We start from the raw sequence: 20,731 nt of genomic DNA, 5'->3' as shown, positions 1-20,731 counted from the left end.
GCCACCCCACACCCATCACCGCTGACTGGGGGTGTCACCTGCCCAGAAGTAATAAGTGCCTTCCCATTAGTGGCCTGGCTGGCAGGAAACAGGTGCCCCACCTACCCATGACGACCGAGGCTCTCTTGTAGTTAGGGGACCTCTGGTCAATTCCAACACAAGTGGCCCAGTCCGGCACCCTCCTTGCTACTGTTATATTCGGGACCGGGGTGGCAGCCAGGATGTCCATCTCTCTCACGATGGGTCCCCCTCAATCGCGCTGACCCTCTACTTTCCCCAGAACGATGTCCTTTCTCCCAAGGGCTGGTCTCTCCTGCTAACATGCCCAAAGTATGTGAGACAATGCCTCTGTAGGGACAGGCAAAGGCCTATCCGAAAAACAAGAGACAAGGTGCTGGCCGGGCTAGGGGGGCCAGAGCAGGAGGCGCTCCATGTGAGTCTTCATGGTCGGGCAGGTTTCTCACAGGAGGAGAGCCATGATTCACCTTATGCGAAGCCCACTGTCCGGGAAGGTGGCTGGAGAGACCCTCCCTTAGAACTCTGGGCTGCCATCTCCCTTGGGCTGGGACTCAAGGCGCTTCCCTCCCTGCCTCCTTCCGGTGGGCCCAGGTGTTTGACGCCAGAGACTGCAGCTCTGCCCAGGAGATGTTCACCTACATCTGTAACCACATTAAGTATGGCACCAACCGCGGGAACATTCGGTGAGCGATTATCCTCACCCCAGGCCCAGCCTCCCACCCCCAGGCAGGGGCAGCAGCCTTGAGCCCGCTCTTCCCTCCACAGCTCGGCCATCACGGTGTTCCCACAACGCACCCCTGGCCGTGGAGACTTTCGCATCTGGAACAGTCAGTTGGTGCGCTATGCAGGCTACAGGCAGCAGGATGGCTCTGTGCGGGGCGACCCTGCCAATGTGGAGATCACTGAGGTAGGCGCAGAGAGCAGCCCATGAGGGGATCCCCTCAGGCAGAGACTGGGGAAGGCAGCAGTGAGGGTCCCGGGCTGAGCATAGCAGGGCTGGGAGAGGGCACGGTGCCATCACCACTGCCCTGCCTGTAGCTCTGCATCCAGCATGGCTGGACCCCAGGCCACGGCCGGTTCGATGTGCTGCCCCTGCTGCTCCAGGCCCCCGATGAGCCCCCCGAGGTCTTCCCTCTGCCCCCCGAACTGGTCCTCGAGGTGCCTCTGGAACACCCCACGTGAGCACCAGAAGCGCTGGGTCCGACGGCGGAGGAGGTGGTTGGCAAGGGGTGGTCTGCCAGGCGGGTCTCCCCCTGGGCCTGACTCTCCGTCCCAATGCTGCCCCAGGCTGGAGTGGTTTGCAGCCCTGGGCCTGCGCTGGTATGCCCTCCCGGCAGTAGCCAACATGCTGCTGGAAATTGGGGGGCTGGAGTTCCCCGCGGCTCCTTTCAGCGGCTGGTACATGAGCACTGAGATTGGCACTCGCAACCTGTGTGACCCCCACCGCTACAACATTCTAGAAGTGAGTGGGGCTGGTGGAGGGGTGGGAGGGGGCGGGACTTGCCTGCCTCACCATCCTGGGACCAGCTTTGAGAGAGGGTCCGGTGAGGGCTGTCCCCCAAAGCAGAATTGAGACTTGAGATAAAGTGACCCGATTTTAATATTGGTAAAGCGGGACACCATTGACCGGGGGTGGGAGGTGGGGTGTCTTGATTAAAAATTTGGTCTATATGAAGCAACAAAAATTTTCATAGAACGCAAAAATAGTATTGTAATATATTTTTTAATTTCAACATAAGTACAATTTACAAATACAATTTACATTTAAAAATTATGTATAGTATTATTTTATTCTTTGGCACATTTCTCATTTGAGTGAATTTTTTTTAGTAGATGGCTGTCATTGTTTAAAAGGTCATGACATTTTTCACAAGAATTTGTTAAATTATATTTCACACATAAAATGGCTTTCAAAATCTAAACACTTAATTGTGAATTTTCTGATGTCCACACTTTAGAAAAAACATGTTCAGTCGCAGCATTAGTTCCTGGTAAGGACAGCGCGTATTCCACAATTTTTAGTGCATTATTGTATGGAACATGGTTTGTTTCAAAATGATGAAATATTTCTAACCATTTGTTCTCTATTGTGATTTTTGCTGATGCCCAAGATTTAACCTTTTCCTTATCAATATATATTTTTAATAATGATACCTCATTAAAAAGATCATTTTCAAAAATATTACCATATGGGAAATTTTGAGTAATATGATCGAATGATTTTTGCACATCATTCCAGTACTGTCTGCTAAATTCAAGAAAATTTATGTATTTATGAAATAAATAAATAAATAAATTACCTAAATTATCTGATTTGTTGACATTACTTATCTAACTAGCACTAGCACGCAGTACGATGTGTATCGTCTGAGAGACAGTTACAAAATGTTTTCGTCGTTGCCAATGCCAAAAAATGCCATTGTTCATTAAGTCCAAACAATGGTGGTCGAATTCTAACAACTGATCAACAATGCGAACTTTGATAAGCAGTTCTCGATAATCAGTTCTCAACAATTATTTGTTATTATTAAAGTTTAACATTATAAACTTAACAAAAATAATATAAAACTCATATCCTGGCGAAATAGCCACATGGCAGCCAAAAATCATATATTCCCTTCCTGTTCTCCCGCTGTTCCCTAGCTTGTCGTGCATTCTTTCTAAAAATCGGGACTTTTTTAAAACACCGCAGGATGCAGGACAAATTGTTAAAAATCGGGACTGTCCCTCCAAAAGTGGGACGTCTGGTCACCTTAGACTGAGAGCCTAGGAACTCCCCAACGACTGGGGCGAAAGGGCGCGTCGGAACACGTGTTGCATGTGCATGTGTACTTCCTTTGGGGGCCAAGATTGGTAGCGTTCCTCAGATTCTCAAACCTAGGCTGCGATGAGAAGTAAGACACTAAGGCCAGATGGATAAGTGACTGACTTAAGTACCCTCTCTGTTTTGGGGTGCCTCTGCAGGCAAAAACCAGAACCAACTGGGCCAATGTTTCCCAAAGGGGGCGATACCATCCCCTGGGCCGGGGGAAGCAGGGTGGCACTGGCACAATCCAGGTGGGAGGGTCACTGCAAAAGAAGATGGCCTATGCTTCCTCCTGGATTCTGGGCTAGGACCAAAGTGGGTGGTGGCCAGGGTGGGCACCGAGGACTGTCTTTTCTGAAAAAGAGAGGTAGGCCAAATAAGTTTGGGACCCTACGAACTGGGCAGTCAAGTCTCCGGATGGCCACCTGCCTTCCCAAATTGGAAGGAATGATGTTCTCTGCCACTCTCTGTGGCCGGTGGCTCTCCCAATCCCACATGCACCCCTGCTCCCAGGATGTGGCCGTCTGCATGGACCTGGACACACGGACAACTTCGTCCTTGTGGAAGGACAAGGCGGCTGTGGAAATTAACTTGGCGGTGCTGCACAGTTACCAGGTGCGTGGGCTGAATGAGCAGGGGGTAGGGGGGCGCTAGGGGGCTGGGGGCAGAGAGAGGGGTACACTTAGTAACTGGGGAGGGCTGAGATGTATAAAGGATCCCATTGTTCGTAGGGACCTATGTAGTTCAGCAATATGGAGCCTCCTTGTACCTGCTGCCATGGGCTGGGGCCTGATGCTTTACAGGGATGTTTTTCCGCTGGGTCCTGGGTACAGTGGCTTGTGGGACCCACTGTGTCCTGGGAGCCCCAATACCTTGATCCAGTAAGTCTAGTAAGTCGTCAGGGAGCGGATGTTGAATGCATCCGTGGAGTCTAGAGTTTGGGCTATTTTGGGTTTGAGGGCAGGGAATACTGAACCAAGGTTTGCACCTGATCATGCATGTGGGTGTGTCTGGTCTGGAGTTGCAGCGGAGGTGAAGGTGGGAAAGGGGGGGTGCCAGCTGCATCTGGGCCTGTCCTCTCTCCCCTTCCCTTTTCCCCCCTCCCCCCTCCAGCTGGCCAAAGTGACCATTGTGGACCACCATGCTGCTACAGCCTCCTTCATGAAGCACCTGGAGAATGAGCAGAAGGCGAGGGGCGGGTGCCCAGCTGACTGGGCCTGGATCGTGCCCCCTCTCTCTGGCAGCCTCACACCTGTCTTCCATCAAGAGATGGTCAACTATTTCCTGTCCCCGGCTTTCCACTACCAGGTGCCCACCCCAACTGGCTCCTACCCACTTGGGGCCAGTTCCCACCCACCCAGAGCAGCCCTCGGAGCTTCTAATCTTCTCTTTGTTCACCTCTGACCCACCCCGTCCCTTTTCTGCAGCCAGATCCCTGGAAGGGAAGCACAGCCAAGGGCACAGGCATCACCAGGAAAAAGACCTTTAAGGAAGTGGCCAAGTAGGTACCCTAGGAGTGTTGCCCCCTACCCCCACCCAGGATTGAGCCCCAGGGCAGGGGTCTGGAGCAGCAAACCGCCCCTCAGTACCCAAAGGACTCACTGAGATTGGATTCAGACCCCCGCCTTGATGGCCAGGGCAGGCCCTGCCTCCGTGGCCCTGAGGATCCCCTTGCCCCACCCTCACCCTCAGCGCAGTGAAGATCTCAGCCTCGCTCATGGGCACTCTGATGGCAAAGAGAGTGAAGGCAACCATCCTGTATGGCTCGGAGACCGGCCGGGCGGAGAGCTACGCCCAGCAGCTGGGGAGGCTCTTCCGCAAGGCTTTCGATCCCAAGGTAAGTTGAGCCCGAAGGGACGGGTCTGGGAAGACTGGGCGGGGAGGGGGTCTTCATGAAGAGCAGCTGTGGGGGGCAGGGTCCCAACTCAAGACTCCTGAGGAGGTCTGAACCCTGCCCTGCCAGGGGCGTAGCTTCCCTCCCTTCACCCCACCGCTGCCCCTTCCAGGTCCTGTGCATGGATGAATATGACGTGGTGTCCCTGGAGCATGAGACGCTGGTGGTGGTGGTGACCAGCACGTTTGGAAATGGCGACCCACCCGAGAATGGCGAGGTAAGGTCGGGCAGGAGAGGGGACACTGGGAGACTCAAAACTTGGGTGGCTGGAGAGCCGAAAGTGAAGGTGCTCCGGGTTCCCCCGCCCCACGCCCCAGAGTGAGAGCATGGAAATGCTGCTGGGGGTGTGAAGGCCTTCACGAAGCCCAACTAAGAAATACGAGGAGACCCCGCTCATTGGCCACTTCAGCTTTTAAACCTCTGCTCTCACCAAAGCGAGGTGCCAACACCCGTTAGATGGCTTTCATTCACCAGAGCCAATCTGAAAAGGAACCCACAAACAAGCTACAACTAGAGTAGAGTACGGCCACCGAGCACTTTATTGTCAACCATTAGGTTCAGGTTTCTATCTCTGGGCCGTCTCAAGCTATATTCCTTTCTGGCCTCTCATCTTATCCAGATTCATTGTTCTACGCCTAAAGAGCCCCTCCAAACACCCTGAAATCTGCTACTGTCCCCTTCAGCCCTGGGTCTCATCGGCCTTTTCAAGAAACATCAAACGATTTCTAACTTTTTTTTAGTCTAAAAGTAGCTCACACCCCTATCAGCCCTAGAAAGTTCCGTTCTTAATTCCCCGCACCAAACCCCTCCCAGTCAATGCAGTCCTACCCAAAGCAACTGGTTCTGATTTCTGCCACCATGGATGCAAACCAAAGCAGGTGGTATGTCTGCCTTCCTTCACCCAGCAGAACATTCCATTGTTCCATTGTTCCATGGGCTCGTGCCTGTCTATTATCGAGTAGTATGCCTTGTAAGAATATACCCAGCTTGCATATCCTTTCTCCTGTTGATGAGCACCGGAGCTGTTTCCAGTTTTTGCCTAAAATGAATACATTTTTATGAACAGTTTTACAAAAGATTTTAATGGACCAAATTTTTTTCATCTCACTTGGATAAATACCTATGAGAGGAACTTCCTTTTAAAATAAAACTGCCAAATAGTCCAGCTGTACCCTTTAAGATTAGTGTTTCAATATTCACACATTTTACCTTAAAAAATTAAAAAGTTAAAAGAATAAATCTCAGAATATATACCACAGAAAGTGAGGTATGTTCACGAAAGAAACCAGCAAAAATATTGACAGCAAGATTGTCCACGTTCAACTGGAAACAACTCAAATGAGTATCAACAGTAGACTGGGCAGATTCATTGTGATATAGTCAAATGCTACACAGCCATGAGGATGAACAAATCACAACTGCACACGACAATATAGATGAATGTATACCGAAAAGGGAAAGAAAGGCTGCATAGCATGTGGATATGATTCATTTTGGGTGAAGTTCATAAACAGACAAAATGAATGCATGGTGTTAGAAGGCAGGATAGTAGTTGGGGAAGCTCGTGTGCTAATGACTGGAGAGGACAGGGGGCGTCTTCTAGGACACAATTCTTGATGCTACTACACGGGTATGTTCGGTTTGGGAACATCCCACAAAGCTGCACGTTTATACACGTTATGTGCATCTGGACAAAGCATGAAGACACTAAGAGCAGTACATTCAAGTTATGGTGAGTTATATGACCGCCCAAACACACCTACAGTGAACAGTTAGAGATAGTCCCTTCCAGGATGCGTTTTGATTTTCCTTGGGAAGGTCTACTCGAGGCCGTTCTGAGCCACATTCATGGCAGCAGGCACGATGACGGCATCTGCTTCCACAGTCTCCAGATCGCTCCACATCCTCCAGCTGCAACGGAGGTTTAGTGCCGGCTCCCGTGGAGGGGTTGCATAAAAAGATTCAATACCACTAGTGATCACGGCAACACACAGAATGGGAAGTTATTTTCTGCCGATCACACTAGCGAGAGCATGAGCAATGGGTAGCACTGCCTACCCTGCGGTGGCAATGTCACCTGAGACGGTCCTTCCAGAGGACAATTTGCCTACCTCAGTTAAGTTGTTTAATCCTTCTGACTCAGCGATTCCGTTCGCTAAATCCTACCCTACGGAAATAGGCAAAACCAGAAGCAAATCTCTACGCAGATGAGTCAGAAAGCATTGCTCCTGGGTTCCAAATCAGACATGCACTTGTTTATTCTAAGTAAAAACTGTTTGAACGCGTCTCTGCCATCCGTGGCTGGCTGTGGGCAAGTTCTCTCAGTCAGACCCTTGTCGTCATTGTCTCCTTAGGGTGCCTTTAAAACAGAGGTCCAAACAGAACTGTGACCATGGAGGGGATCTGCTGGGCCAGTTAAATTCAAGGCAGGTGGTCAGCTCAGAAGGTGATGGCAACTGAATCAGGAGGTTCCAGAAGAGAAATCCTTAATTAATCAATTTTTTTAACCAAAAGGGTAATCTTGATAGATTTCCTCCAAGGACATGGGATTATCAAGGAGTTATTAGAAAAACTAAATTCTGCATTGTGCTGAAAATTTTTTCTTTCCTATCATGACAATGCACCTGCTGACTCTTCGAGGGTAGCAAGGGCTATCCTATGAGAATTTGTTGACACACATAGCCCGTCCACCCTAACACCCCGATTTGGCACCTTCGGGCTTCTCTTCTGTTCTCTAAACCCAAAGGACACTTCAAAAGAACACAGTTTGAGTTCCCCGAGGATGGGCGGAGCTGCCACACTCACGTTAGGTACATAGAAGAGCCCAGAAACTCTCCAGGGAAGGGCTAGAGAGATGCCCTCGGAAGTGCAGCGGCTTAGATGCAGGATAGGCCAAGAAACAATAACTTCACATTTTGATGTTGTGTTGACTTAGGTTTCTATGATTTTGTAGTTATTGGGGGCTCGTACAACTCATCACAATCCATACATATATCCGTTGTGTCAAGCACATTTGTACATTTGTTGCCATCATCATTCTCAAAACATTTGCTTTCTACTTGAGCCCTTGATATCAGCTCATTTGGCCCCCTCCCTCCCCGCTCCCACTCCCTCATGAACCCTTGATAATTTATAAATTATTATTTTGTCATATCTTACACTTTCTGACGTCTCCCTTCACCCACTTTCCTGTTGTCCATCCCCCAGGGAGGAGGTTATATGTAGATCCTTGTAATTGGTTCCCCCTTCCTATCCCCACCTTCCCTCCACCCTCCCAGTATCACCACTCTCACCACTGGTCCTGAGGGGTTCATCTGTCCTGGATTCCCTGTGTTTCCATTTCCTATCTGTACCAGTGTACATCCTCTGGTCTAGCCAGATTTGTAAAGTAGAATTGGGATTATGATAGTGGGGGTGGGACGGGGAGGAAGCATTTAGGAACTAGAAGAAAGTTGTATGTTTCATCATTGCTGCACTGCACCCTGACTGGTTCATTTCCTCCCCATGACCCTTCCGTAAGGGGATGTCCAGTTGCCTACAGATGGGCTTTGGGTCTCCACTCCACACTCCCCCTCATTCACAATGATATTTTTTGTTCTTTAATGCCTGATACCTGATCCCTTCGACAGCTCGTGGTCACACAGGCTGGTGTGCTTCTTCCACGAGGTTTTGGGGTTTTTTTTTAACCTACTCTCATAGACACAAGAGTGTGGGATGAAGCCACGCTCTGAGGCCACCAGACGTCTGGAAGTTTTATACGTTAGGGGGCAGTCGAATGATGGTTATCATGGAGCCATTAAGCACCCCGGGGTAGTACTTGGCTGCTGATAGAAAGGCTGACAGGCAATTCAAACTCAAGCGGCTGTTCCACAGGAGAAGGAGGTACACAATAGTTGGCTGACAGCAAGGTAAAAACACAAACAAACAAACAAAAACAAGCAGCTCACAGGGCCGACAAATGTGAAGACAATGACAAAGGATCATAAAGTTGAGTGTCTGCCAATAGCTAAGACGACCCTAACTCGCCGCTCACTTTTTCCGCAGAGCTTTGCGGCTGCGCTGATGGAGATGTCCAGCCCCTACAACAACTCTCCTCGGCCGGAACAGCACAAGTGAGAGGGGGTGGGAGTCCTGAGGGGGCTGCAGGGCAGGGAGGTGTGTGGAGACACAGGAGGAGAGAGGCTGAAGCTAGAAGCTCTCTTCCTCCATGTTTCAGGCCATTTCCCCGACAGGTTAGAGGGCAGGTGCAGTGGCACCTGCTGAACAAGGCTCCAAGAGGCACCCCCCTCTCCCTAGGACCTGCCCCCATCCGTTCTTCAGGGCTCTGAACAGGCCAGTGGTCCAGAGACAGATCAGACCCAGAAGAGGCTGGTCCTCGACCCCAATCCCCACTTGGCTCTGGAGATACAGGGAGCTGAGCCAGATTGAGAGCAATGCCTCTTCCTGACCCCGGGGCCCTGGCTCAGCCTAGGCCCTTCTCCAGTTCCCGGGAACACCTGTCTTTGTCCTCTCTTGTCAGGAGTTACAAGATGCGTTTCAACAGTGTCTCTTGCTCAGACCCCCTGGTCTCTTCCTGGCGGCGGAAAAGAAAAGAGTCCAGTAACACAGACAGTGCTGGGGCGCTGGGCACCCTCCGGTATGCTTCTGGAGGGAGTGCTGGGAGGGCAGGCTCCCGGCAAACATGGGCTGGTTCGGGATGGGCCCCCATGATGGCGCCCTGTTCATCAGGTTCTGCGTGTTCGGGCTGGGCTCCCGGGCATATCCTCACTTCTGTGCCTTCGCGCGTGCTGTGGACACTCGGCTGGAGGAGCTGGGTGGAGAGCGGCTGCTGCAGATGGGCCAGGGGGATGAGCTGTGTGGCCAGGAGGAAGCCTTCCGCGGCTGGGCGCAGGCTGCCTTCCAGGTGGGCCCTGGGACCTGTCCTTAACATCTGGCCCCACTTCCCTCCTCCAACCCCTGGTTCTGGCTTCAACCGGGGAGGCCCTCACCACTGCCTACATCCCTGAGCTTTGCTGTTGCAACCTGCACTATTTCATCTAGAGCCCTCGCTGCTGCCCTGACTCTGCTTGGCTCCCTGGTCCCTTCCTGCTCCTTCCAACACCCAGCTCCCCTAGCCTGGTCCTGCGTGGTAGACAGCACGGCTCCACTAACAATGGCAGGTGCCAGGCTCCGCTGGAGAGCAGACAAGGTGCTGACAGGGGGAAGCCTAGGTCAGACACTGGCCGAGTCCCCTTAGTGGGCACACAAAGGAGGGGTGCAGGTCCAGGCAGGTAGGGGGAGAGAGGATCAGACAGCGGCAAGGTCTGAGATAGAGGCTAACATAGAAGTCAGAAAAGGTCACATCCTGCAGGCCTGTCACTGTCCTAGGCTGAGTTAGTGCCAGCCCACCAGATTGGGACTGGTGTAGAGGAGGAGGGTGCTCTAGGAGGTCAGGGTGCAGGGGCTTTGCTGGTAGAAGTCGAGGGTTTACTGGGGGAGAAGGGAGTCAGGCTAAAGAAACAAATAGGACCAGATTGGGAGAGAAGGGGGAACTGAAGGCAAGACCAGAGGAACCACTGGAGGTTGTGGGATGGGCCGGGAGAAGGACTGAGTCAGAATGACATTTTAGGAACATTATTTAAAGGCAAGAAGATTTTGCACTCAGCAGGGTGAGGACCAAAGAAGACATATAAAATCACCCCCAAAAAAGCAAAATGAACCTGGTTTAGTGATATGAGAAGGAAGCAGCCCATCCTGTGGAGCTTTTGCCTGACCAGAAACAGATCGACTATAGACCCTCCCAGGACCTGCCCCATAGGCCCCACAGCAGCCCCTTGGGCTCAGTGTAAGGACAGACAGACCAGCCCAAGCCTACCTCTAAGCTGCGTCCCATCCAGGACTTTCCATAAAAGACCATATTTCATCTTCACAAGCCAAGGATGAAGATTCAAACCAAAAACCAAACAGACTCATTCTGCCTCCTAGTGACCCTAGAGAACAGGGTAAAACTGCCCCCTGTGGGTTTCTAAGAAGGGAACTCTTGATGGGAGGAGAAAGCCTCGAACTGCTGACCTTGGGGTTAGCAACCCAATGCCTAACCACTACGCCGCCAGGGGTCCATCCAGGATGAGGACGAGGGCATGTAAAATGCAAGCAGAAAAACTAGAATTGGAATGAAGATCTGCACAGACCCATTCCCCGAGGGCTATTGTATGACCAGGCCTGTGTTCCAGGAAAGGAGGCAGGGGCTGGGAGAATGAACCATCAACACCAACGATATAAGTCATTCCTGGGTGGGACCCAAAGGATGTGCTGCGGCCCTTGGGCCACGAAGGGGCTGAAATTCCGGGGCCCAACCTCAGTGTGAATGTGGCCAAAGGTTCATGGTTTCTCTCCTGCTTCTCGGGGCTACTGATCTAATAGTCTTTTGCACCTCCACCCCTGTGGCCCCACCAGATGGAAGGAGACCCAAACTCGGCAGCCATTGAGTGGATGATGACACACAGCCACTCCGTACAGGGTTTCCTAGGCTTTGCACATATTTATGGGGTCACCAGCCTCATCTTTGTCTCGCAGAGCAACACAACTGCTGAACTGGTGTTTTGTAAGCCAGGGCTTGTAGGACAGGACCACCAGGACTGGAAGGAGGAGACTACAAAGCCAGCATGAGGGACCCCTTGCTCGGGCTGCTCCTTGGTGGTGGGAGGTCCTGGGTCCTCATCCACACCCCCCTCTTCTCAACCACCTCAGGCCTCCTGTGAGACTTTCTGTGTGGGAGAAGACGCCAAGGCTGCCGCCCGGGACATATTCAGCCCCAAGTGGAGCTGGAAGCGCCAGAGATACAGGCTGAGTGCCCAGGCCAAAGACCTCCAGCTGTTGCCAGGTGAAGTCGGCCTCACCTTGCAATACAGGGGGCCCAGGATTCCACATTAACCTGGAACTCAGGGTGCCAGGCTCTGTAGTGCAGTCTAATCTCTCTCTTCTGCTCCCCACCACCCACCCCCAGGCCTGATCCATGTACATAGGAGGAAAATGTTCCAAGCGACGGTCCTTTCGGTGGAGAACCTGCAAAGCAGCAAGTCCACGTGAGGAAGACTTCTTACCCCCACCCTCCCCAACTGCCCAAGACCCTTCTCTCCCATCGACCAGTCCTTGCTGCCTGTTCATGTGCCCCTCTTTCACCCCCAGCCGGGCCACCATCTTGGTGCGCCTAGACACAGAAGGCCAGCAGGGGTTACAGTACCAGCCAGGGGACCACATAGGCGTGTGCCCGCCCAACCGGCCCGGTCTCGTCGAGGCCCTGCTGAGCCGTGTAGAGGACCCACCACCACCCACAGAAGCTATCGCAGTGGAGCAGCTGGAGAAGGGCAGTCCTGGTGAGGGCCACCAGACGGTCTCCGCAGTGGGCAGCCGGCCTCTCCCAGCTGCCTGCCTCTGGCCCCAGGGCCTACTGGCTCCTGAGCTGACAAAGGGCCATACTAGCTGGGAGCAAAGCTGGCGCTGCCCACCTCCCGTTAGACTGGCCTGCTTCCTGTCTTAGAACCTCCCGTTTGGGCCCACCTGTACCCACATTCCAAAGCATGTAGGCTCCTCCCAAGAGTGCTCTGGCAGCCTAGCCTGTCCTATAGTTGACATCCAGTCTACCTCTTCCTTACCAGGGCCTGGGGTTAAAATAAGGAGTCAAAAAACCAAGCCCAATTCATGCCAGCCTGCCGCCCCCCAAACCCACCCAGGCTGTCCAGACAGGCTCCCCATCCAGCACTGTTCCAGACCAGCTCTCAAAAACCCCTCACATGGACATAGTCCATCCCATTGATGCCCTCACGAAACTGTCCTCAGCCCAAACCATCTCAAGTTCCAGCTTGCTCCTGAGAGCTCCCCTGTGTACAAACCCCCAGGTGGTCCACCCCCCGGCTGGGTGCGGGACCCCAGACTGCCCCCGTGCACGCTGCGCCAGGCTCTGACATTCTTCCTGGACATCACATCCCCACCCAGCCCTCGCCTTCTTCGACTGCTCAGCACCCTAGCTGAAGAGCCCAGCGAACAGCAGGAGCTGGAGGCCCTCAGCCAGGTGGGCTGCCATCATGGGGAAGGCCAGGAAAATCAATTGGCACTTGGCATTGGAGGGCAACCTTGTCTTCTATTATCTTCTGGGCTGTCTTTATCTGTCTAACTCTAGCAGACACTCCACGACCCAACTGGAGCATTACAAACTTCTCTTTGGCCTCTCAAGGTCTTTAAGAGCCTGGCACAGACATGTGCCTGAGAAACATTAGCTTGCACTAAAGGGAAGAAATCGTATCGATGATCAGCTGGTGGGAGAATTTTTTTGGCTGGGGATTGTCAAGTAGGAAGGTCAACAGGAAGGGCTATAGGGTTTCAAGCCCCCTTCACCCTGTCCCCTGCAGGACCCCCGGCACTATGAGGAATGGAAGTGGTTCCGCTGCCCCACGCTACTGGAAGTGCTGGAGCAGTTCCCATCGGTGGCCTTGCCCGCCGCCTTGCTCCTCACCCAGCTGCCCCTGCTGCAGCCCCGGTACTACTCAGTGAGCTCAGCACCCAGTGCCTACCCGGGGGAAGTCCACCTCACAGTAGCTGTGCTGGCATACAGGACCCAAGGTGAGGCTGGGGAGGAGGGACAGGACCAGACCATAGAGGTGATCCTGGAAGTCGGTGATCCACAGGCCCTCCGTCCTTCCCAATCCCACAGATGGGTTGGGCCCACTGCACTATGGCGTCTGCTCCACCTGGCTGAGTCAACTCAAGACAGGAGACGCTGTGCCCTGCTTCATCAGGGGGTAAGAAGGCGCTGCTGGGGCAGAGGTGAAGAAGGAGAGAAGGGAAAGGCAACAGGAAGAGAGACTGTGTATCTGCCTGTCCAAGCAGGGACCGGAGAAAGTGCCCCAGAAGGCTAGGGACAAATGGAAGAATCAACGGTGGGGCCGCGCTGGGTGGGGCCGGGGTGTTATTGGAAGCAGGGAGGACCTAGTTAACACTAGCAAGGGTGGGATATCTGACTAGTCCACTTCTGAACGCTCCTTGAGCCTCCATGCTGATTGGGGCCTCCTCAATAATTTGGACTCCCTAATTTTCTCTGAACCTACAGCTTCCCCTGGGACAGCGCTGTGATGAACCAACAGGCCCTGTGTGTGTTTTTTTTAAGTGTCATGTCTTTGTCCTTGGGGGGTTAGTCCTCCGCCCAGCAGCCAAGAAGAACTACTCAGCAGACCCATATTGAACCCAGAATTGTCTTCCCCAACTCTATAACTTCTGAATCTCCTGAGACATCAAAGTAGTCTTTGATCCAAATTTTTAAACGTTTTTATTGACATATAACTCACACAATACAGTGGCCTAGGTATCTTTTTTTTTTTTTTTTTTGGTCTAAGTGTCATTTAAAGAGTTGTGCAATCATCCCCACAATCAATTTGAGGACATTTCTACATTTCGATCTAAATTTAAACTCTAGCTCCTTCAGTCCAATCTCTAGCAACCGAAGGTCCAAGCCAGTACTGTCTGCAAAACCAGTTCTTTTCATAAAACGTACATAGTGCTTACTGCAAGCCAGGTGCTGTTGTAAGCACTTTTACAATATTACTGTATATACTCATGTGTAAGCCGAGTTTTTCAGCACATTTTTAATGCAGTTTTTGTGGTAAAATGAGGTGCCTCCGCTGATATTCGGGTCGGTTTATACTCGAGTATATATGGTAATTCATTTCTATTAGCGCCTCTCTGGGGCTGCAGCTGTTGAGGATAGGAAGGTTGGGGAAGCCAAGGCGGGGAGGGGGCCTGATGGAAACTCTCTCCCTCCAGGGCCCCCTCCTTCCGGCTGCCGCCTGACCCCAGCTTGCCCTGCATCCTTGTGGGACCTGGCACGGGTATTGCCCCCTTCCGGGGATTCTGGCAGGAGAGGCTGCACGACATTGAAAGCAAAGGTGAGTCTGGAGGCCAAGGGACTAGAAAGTCTGGGGAGTTTAACTCTCATGGGGCAGGGAAATAGAACGAAGTATGAAAAGCGGGCCCCAGAAATGTGAAGTTCATTAGATTCAAGGGAGGACACACACCTAGGGGCAATGGCCCTATTGGTGGAGATTCCTGATGCTGGACACATAGTGGGTGTTGACATGGATTAAGGACAAAAGGAAGAGAGGGAGCTGGGACCCCAGACGGATTCTGAACCCCACCAGGGCTGACCTAGGTGTGTCCAACGATCTAAGGAAGGCATCCAGTTTAGACTCAGGGTGCCCAAGGGTGCATGTCCATCAACACACACAGGTGGCAACTGAGAGGAAGGCTAAATGTGTGGGAGAATGCAAGGCTGGAGTCGGAAAGGGGCTGAAAAGAGTTTCAAGATATCAGCTTTAAGACAAAAGCAAAGGAACGGATCTCTGGGGCATGTCCCCAGCCTTCTTTGCGCTTCTGTAAATCAGGGATGGAGTGTCTATGCAACCAGCCTCCAAGTTTGTCCCAGCTGTAAAGGGTGTGGGCTGGTCAGTGGGCAGGTGTGGCTGGGGCTGGGACTGGGGCACGGAAGGCTTGTGAGCACGCCGCGGTGGGTGCCGTTCGCAGGGCTGCAGCCTGCCCCCATGACCTTGGTGTTTGGCTGCCGATGCTCCCAACTGGACCACCTCTACAGTGAGGAGGTGCGAGACGCTCAGCAGCGCGGGGTGTTTGACCAAGTTCTCACCGCTTTCTCCCGGGAACCGGACACCCCCAAGGTGCGGACCCTGAGCACTCCCTCGGGGGTAACCTGAACGAAGGGCTCCGACGGAGAGCCCAGGCCCTACATCCAGCCCCTCCGATCCCACCCAGAACACGGGCCCTGCCCCTCACTGGGACCACGACCTCAAGCCTAGGCTCCCCTGGGCTCCCCGAGCCCCGCCGCATTCAAGACCCTCCCCAGAGTTGGCTTCACACGTGGGGAGACTTTTCACCTGCCGCGCTCCGCCTCCCTCAGACCTACGTGCAGGACCTCCTGCGGACTGAGCTGGCCTCCGAGGTGTACCGCGTGCTGTGCCTGGAGCGTGGCCACGTGTTTGTCTGCGGCGACGTCACCATGGCGACCAACGTCCTACAAACGGTGCAGCGCATCCTAGCGGCGGAGGGGGAAATGGAGCTGGACGAGGCCGGCGACGTCATCGGCGTGCTCAGAGTACGAAGGGGCGGGGCCGGGGGCGGGGCCTGGCCGGGGTTCCGGAGCACCAGGGGCTCCGCGTGAGAGGAGGGGCGAGCTGGGCCCGGTTCTGAGCCACCTGCAGCAGCTCAGGATGGGTGGGAAGCCAGGAGGCGGGGGCTGGCAGACCGGCGGGCGGGAGTCCCACTCGGATTGCGAACCGGTTCCAAGGCAGAACCTTCCTCCCCGCGCAGGATCAGCAACGCTACCACGAGGACATTTTTGGGCTCACCCTGCGCACCCAGGAGGTGACCAGCCGCATTCGCACCCAGAGCTTTTCCTTGCAGGAGTCGCAGTTGCGGAGCGCAGTACCCTGGGCGATTGACCAGCCTGGTCTAGACATCCCCTGTCCTTGAGAGCCCTTTTGCTTTCTACGCCAGCCTTAACTTAGGCCACTCTTTTTCTCCCTTGCCGAGGTGTTTGCCCACATCTTTCTGGGGTCTGCAGAAAATCGGCCATATTCCTGGAAAATGCCCCCTCCCGTCCCCGGGGGGTTGGACTACGGAGCCCTGGGGGCCTCGTGGGTTATACATAGGGCTGCTAACCGCCAAGATCAGCGGTTGGAAACCACCAGCTGCTCGTCTGGAAAAAGATGAGCCTTCCTATTCCCGTACAGAGTTAGTCTCGGAAACCCCCAGGGCCAGTTCTACCCTGTCCTGCAGGGTCCCTATGAGTCAGAAACAACTTCAGGGCAGTGAGTCGGGTTTGGACTACATTTGGAAGAACCCCTTCCAGCAGCGATATTCCAGGATCTATTACCTCTTTTGTATAGATGCTTTTTAGCTTTCCTTTACCACTCTCGGGATCTAGTCTTTAAAACCCAATCCCTACGTCATTTGAGTATTTATTATTAAGGATGAGATGGTAAATAAATAAATATATACGTGTATATACGGAACCAGGTATCAATGAGTGATTCTAAGATGTCGAAAAGCACTCTGGTGGTGCAGCAGGCTAAGCATTTGGGGCTGCTGACAGGTGAGCAGGTTAGAGTCCACCAGCTGCTCCACCAGAGAGAAGCACCGCTTCTTCCCAGAAAGATTTGCAATCTCAGAAACTCCATGGAACAGGGGTACTCTGTTCTCTCCATCCCCAGGACTCAGAATCGTCTCCACAGCAGTGGAACTGATGGGTTACAGTGTCTCACACTGCTCTTGCAGACAAGATAGGCCCTTAAAACAGCAGAAGGGAGCGCTTTGTCTTTTCACTTGGGGCACCCTTGTGCTGATGTGAGGTGCCAGTTCTTGAACAGGAGCGTCTATGTGCAAGAGCCTGCATCATCTGCACAGATCCAGTTCTCTGGAAAACACTGCTTCCAGCTAGCTCTGGCTCCCTTGCTCTCTTGGCTGAGGACTGAGGAAACCAGAGACGGACCTTGGCCTCCAGGACTATGTGGGGGGTGGGGTGGGGGGGGCAGAAGATTACAGCCACACACATATGCAAAGAGTCTTTACTGATTTCACACAGGATGAACCCCACCCACTTCCTAAGACATCACAGCAATGTAAACTGCAAAACACCACTCTTAAGGGTCCACTCCGCCCCCTCACCCACCCACACACACAGAAGTCCATGGGGACCTGAAGGAGAGGCAAGATCTGGCAGGTCCTGGACCTCATTTCCCTGAAATTAGTTTGGCTTCCACCTTGGCCCCTACCTATCCTCTGCCTTGAGCATGCTTTTAACTAGTGAAGAGTCCTTCCCTGCTGCCTTCCCCACGCCCTCAGGTGTGTGGACCATCTCTAGGACTTGTTTCCAGGGCTTTTGGTATCTCCTGACTCTTCAGTGCTCTCTGGGGCAAGTTCCTCATGGACCTGCCCAACTATGGCATCCCTGGGTCGGCAGTGTGTGGGTGGGGGAAGGCTCTGAAAAGGGCTTGGTGTGTCTTCCAGTTTCCGGTCGCTGCCGAACCTAGGAGACTGTGGGAGGAGAAAGTTCTTCACAACTAGTCCTGGGGCCAACATCCTTATCACCCCCAATTCCCATGGATTCCCATTCCTCCAGGACAAGAGCCACCCAATTTCCCTCTGGTTCCTTTCTCCCTCCTTAACATTTAATTCACCTCGTCTCCATCCCAAATCAGACCATACTGACCTTGAGGCAGTGTTTTAGTCAGTACTAGGGGTCTGACCAGGTTCCTGATGGGTCTCCTGAAACCCTCCAGGAAACAGGCTCCTAGCCCTCTGCGTTCTCCACTGCTGCCTGGGGCTGGAGGCAGGGCTGGAGCCTGGGGAGATGATCCATCATTGGGCAGTGTCCCTGATGCCCAGCATCCCCTCAGGTGTCTGTTCCCTGCACACCCCAGCTCCTCACCATCACTCGACCAGGATGGCTTCTCCTCATCAGGTGAGACTGGATGTGAGGGGCTGGACCAGCGCCTTGAGAGGGAAGAGGCTGAAGCCTCTCCCCACGGTTCCTGCTGCTGCTGCTGGTGAAGCTAGATGGAAGGGAAGAGGGATCAGGGACTCCTGTCCCTGAGTCTGAGGAACCTTAGTGGCATAGTGGGTTATACACCGGGCTGCTAACCACAAGGACAACAGTTCGAAACCACCAGCCACTTTGTGAGAGAAAGTTGAGACTTTCTAGTCCCATAAAACCCACCAGAGGAGTTCTACCCTATCCTATAAGAGCACTAGGAACTCAGATTTGATGTGGCGGCAGCAAGCCCCTGCATCCAATTCTGAGCCCCTAGGTGAAGTACGGAGAGGGATTTCAAATGAACCCTCCCTCCTCTGTCTGCTTCTGTTAAATATTTCCTTCGACTCTAACCCCCTCCCCAGTCTCTGTGGTGTTCACCTGTTTTCTTCCCCACATTTCTCTTTGCTGTACCCCTCTACTCACTTGGTGGAGGTAGATAGCATGGAGACTCATCTCAGCAGAAGCAAGGTCAGGGAGCTGGGCCAGCTTCTGGCACCCAGGGCTGACTGGGGACACACACCTGGCAAAGAAGATGCAATCGGTCACAAGGACATCCTAGAACCAGGCTTGACCTCCCCTTTCCAATGTTCCCATCGTGCCCAGCTCCCCGTTTCCTAGACAATCAGCTCCCACCACCTGTACTACCTTCCAGTAGCTCAGATCACCTTGCCTCACCTTGGGTCCTGGCCAATACGGGACATGGAGGCCAGAAGGCTGGCTGTGGCTGCAGCCGGGCAGGGAGCTGTGGGGCTCCGATCCATTGGGGACAGGAGGGGGTGCACCAGGAAGTTGGCTAGGAAGGCCTCTGGCTAGAGCAAGAGAAGAGGAAAAAGAGCAGGCAGTCAGAAGAACAGGCAGAGAGGGAGGTTGACAGGAGAGTAGGCTGGGTTGCACCGATATTGCACGTTATTGCACGTTAGTATCAACAGCGAGCGAGCCAAGCAGAAAAGGAAGCAGTGAGGGTCAGGAGGCGGGGAGGTCAGGTGGCCTGGGACTCACTGAAGATGAAGTGGAATCGCTGAGCAGCCCAGGAATGGAGGAACTGCGGGCCAAAGTGGCCCCACAGCTAGCTGCGTCTTGTTGAACTCGGCCCCAGAGATGCCCGAGGAACTTAGAGCTGTGCCCCGGGGGGCGCCATTGAGGATGTGCCAGGGAGAACCTCATTAAGGACAGCTCCGTCTTCCCGTCTTCTGCACGTTGAGCCAGCGAGGCCTCTGTCTGCCCTGCCGAGAGCCACTGGAAGCAAGAACAGTCCTTCAGGTGCTGGGGACACAGCTTGAACACTACTGTGGGAACCGGAAGGGGCAGGCTGGACAAGAAACCCGAGCCAAGAAACTGAGGCCCGGAGGGGGACAAGCTCAAGTTCTTCCCAAAACAGAGCAGCCTTGGTCTGAAGGCAGCACCGGCTCCACAGGTCGCAGGCCTGCGTACACCCAGTCCCCCGTGCCAGGTACCCGTCAGGAGTACTCTTCATACATCACCTCCTTTAGTCCTCCCGACGTGCCTTCCTTTTTACAGACCAGGAGGCTAAAGCTCCGGGAAGGTGGAGAGCCTTGGACAAGGTTACAGGTGGCACGCGAGGCGCTGGGATAGGAAGCCCCGGTCTGCTTTGAATGAGGTCAACTCCCAGCTGACCATAACACTGTCAGGAAGCTGGCAGCGGGGCTCTCACCTGAGGGTGGCCGTGGCGCCTCACATCCATGAGGGCAAAGGAACAGATGTCCCCAACCCCGGCCACATCCACTGTGAAGTGATGGAAAAAATCAATAATCTCCTGGGCACGAGGGCTAAGCCAGAAGAAGAGAAAAAGCGGGGTGAGGAGAGGGGACAGGAGCTCCTCCAGGAGGGACACCTACGGAGGGGAAAAAAGGGGGGTAACCTGCCGTGAAGCAGTTATGGAGGGAGGGGGGCCACGCCGGTCATCGAGAACCAGGGGCTCCTGGTGGCCTTCCCCCAGAAAGCGACCCCTCCGGCGCCTGCCCCCCAACCGCTGCCCCCTTCTCAGGCCCCGCGCTCTCACCGCCCGATATGGCAGCAGCCGCGCCATCTGCCGATAGGAGCCGGCTTTGCCGGAGGCGCCGGCCTCTTCGGGCAGGTAGTGCATGTGGGCCAAGGCCGCCTGGAGGAGGAGCTGCGCCGAGCGGGCCTGGCTCTGCTCCTCGGGCAGGAAGGACCTGCAGGCCGGGCGGGAAGGAGAGGGCGCCCCCCCGTTAGGAGGGTGCATGCGGGGCCTGCGGGGCCGCGAGGCCGGGCGCCCCGGGGCATCCCCTCGCACCTGGCCACGGTGGCGACGACCCCGAGCGCCGTCATGGCGGTGAGCACGTGCTGCACGGCGAGCACGTCCTCGTCGTAGACGGTGAGCACGAGCAGCGCGGCGAAGAGCGCGCCGGCGTAGAAGACGGCCTGGCGGGCCAGCAGCACCTGCAGGGGCGCGGGCGGC

General features: G+C 54.0%; 2 protein-coding genes across 2 annotated transcripts in view; one reads left to right on the top strand and one right to left on the bottom strand.

The window, feature by feature from the left end:
* Window positions 1-16,478, top strand: part of NOS3 (nitric oxide synthase 3) — a 19,631-nt gene extending 3,153 nt beyond the window's left edge. Inside the window, exons 5-26 of the mRNA XM_004702474.2 lie at window positions 610-701; window positions 784-925; window positions 1,057-1,196; window positions 1,306-1,480; window positions 3,338-3,439; window positions 3,938-4,132; window positions 4,252-4,325; window positions 4,517-4,661; window positions 4,831-4,935; window positions 8,763-8,830; window positions 9,238-9,354; window positions 9,447-9,621; window positions 11,448-11,580; window positions 11,704-11,782; window positions 11,886-12,073; window positions 12,596-12,768; window positions 13,106-13,316; window positions 13,408-13,495; window positions 14,514-14,635; window positions 15,270-15,418; window positions 15,658-15,852; window positions 16,068-16,478. Of these exons, the coding sequence (XP_004702531.1) occupies window positions 610-701; window positions 784-925; window positions 1,057-1,196; window positions 1,306-1,480; window positions 3,338-3,439; window positions 3,938-4,132; window positions 4,252-4,325; window positions 4,517-4,661; window positions 4,831-4,935; window positions 8,763-8,830; window positions 9,238-9,354; window positions 9,447-9,621; window positions 11,448-11,580; window positions 11,704-11,782; window positions 11,886-12,073; window positions 12,596-12,768; window positions 13,106-13,316; window positions 13,408-13,495; window positions 14,514-14,635; window positions 15,270-15,418; window positions 15,658-15,852; window positions 16,068-16,229 (3,030 nt within the window). The 3' untranslated portion in view covers window positions 16,230-16,478. The remainder of the gene's footprint in view (window positions 1-609; window positions 702-783; window positions 926-1,056; window positions 1,197-1,305; window positions 1,481-3,337; window positions 3,440-3,937; window positions 4,133-4,251; window positions 4,326-4,516; window positions 4,662-4,830; window positions 4,936-8,762; window positions 8,831-9,237; window positions 9,355-9,446; window positions 9,622-11,447; window positions 11,581-11,703; window positions 11,783-11,885; window positions 12,074-12,595; window positions 12,769-13,105; window positions 13,317-13,407; window positions 13,496-14,513; window positions 14,636-15,269; window positions 15,419-15,657; window positions 15,853-16,067) is intronic.
* Window positions 16,479-17,309: 831 nt separating this feature from the next.
* Window positions 17,310-20,731, bottom strand: part of ATG9B (autophagy related 9B) — a 7,890-nt gene continuing 4,468 nt past the window's right edge. Inside the window, exons 7-15 of the mRNA XM_045290150.1 lie at window positions 20,567-20,712; window positions 20,312-20,465; window positions 19,964-20,143; window positions 19,291-19,527; window positions 18,967-19,100; window positions 18,715-18,811; window positions 18,187-18,310; window positions 17,968-18,100; window positions 17,310-17,792 (exon numbers count right to left, since the gene is read on the bottom strand). Coding sequence (XP_045146085.1) covers window positions 17,982-18,100; window positions 18,187-18,310; window positions 18,715-18,811; window positions 18,967-19,100; window positions 19,291-19,527; window positions 19,964-20,143; window positions 20,312-20,465; window positions 20,567-20,712 — 1,191 coding nt within the window. The 3' untranslated portion in view covers window positions 17,310-17,792; window positions 17,968-17,981. The remainder of the gene's footprint in view (window positions 17,793-17,967; window positions 18,101-18,186; window positions 18,311-18,714; window positions 18,812-18,966; window positions 19,101-19,290; window positions 19,528-19,963; window positions 20,144-20,311; window positions 20,466-20,566; window positions 20,713-20,731) is intronic.

This window comes from Echinops telfairi, unplaced genomic scaffold (genome assembly GCF_000313985.2).
Source record: "Echinops telfairi isolate 266 unplaced genomic scaffold, ASM31398v2 ScPeMD7_31;HRSCAF=116, whole genome shotgun sequence".
Classification (NCBI taxonomy): Eukaryota; Metazoa; Chordata; class Mammalia; order Afrosoricida; family Tenrecidae; genus Echinops; species Echinops telfairi.
The sequence above is the reverse complement of the archived record's forward strand: the minus strand, read 5'-3'. Positions and strand labels throughout refer to the sequence as shown.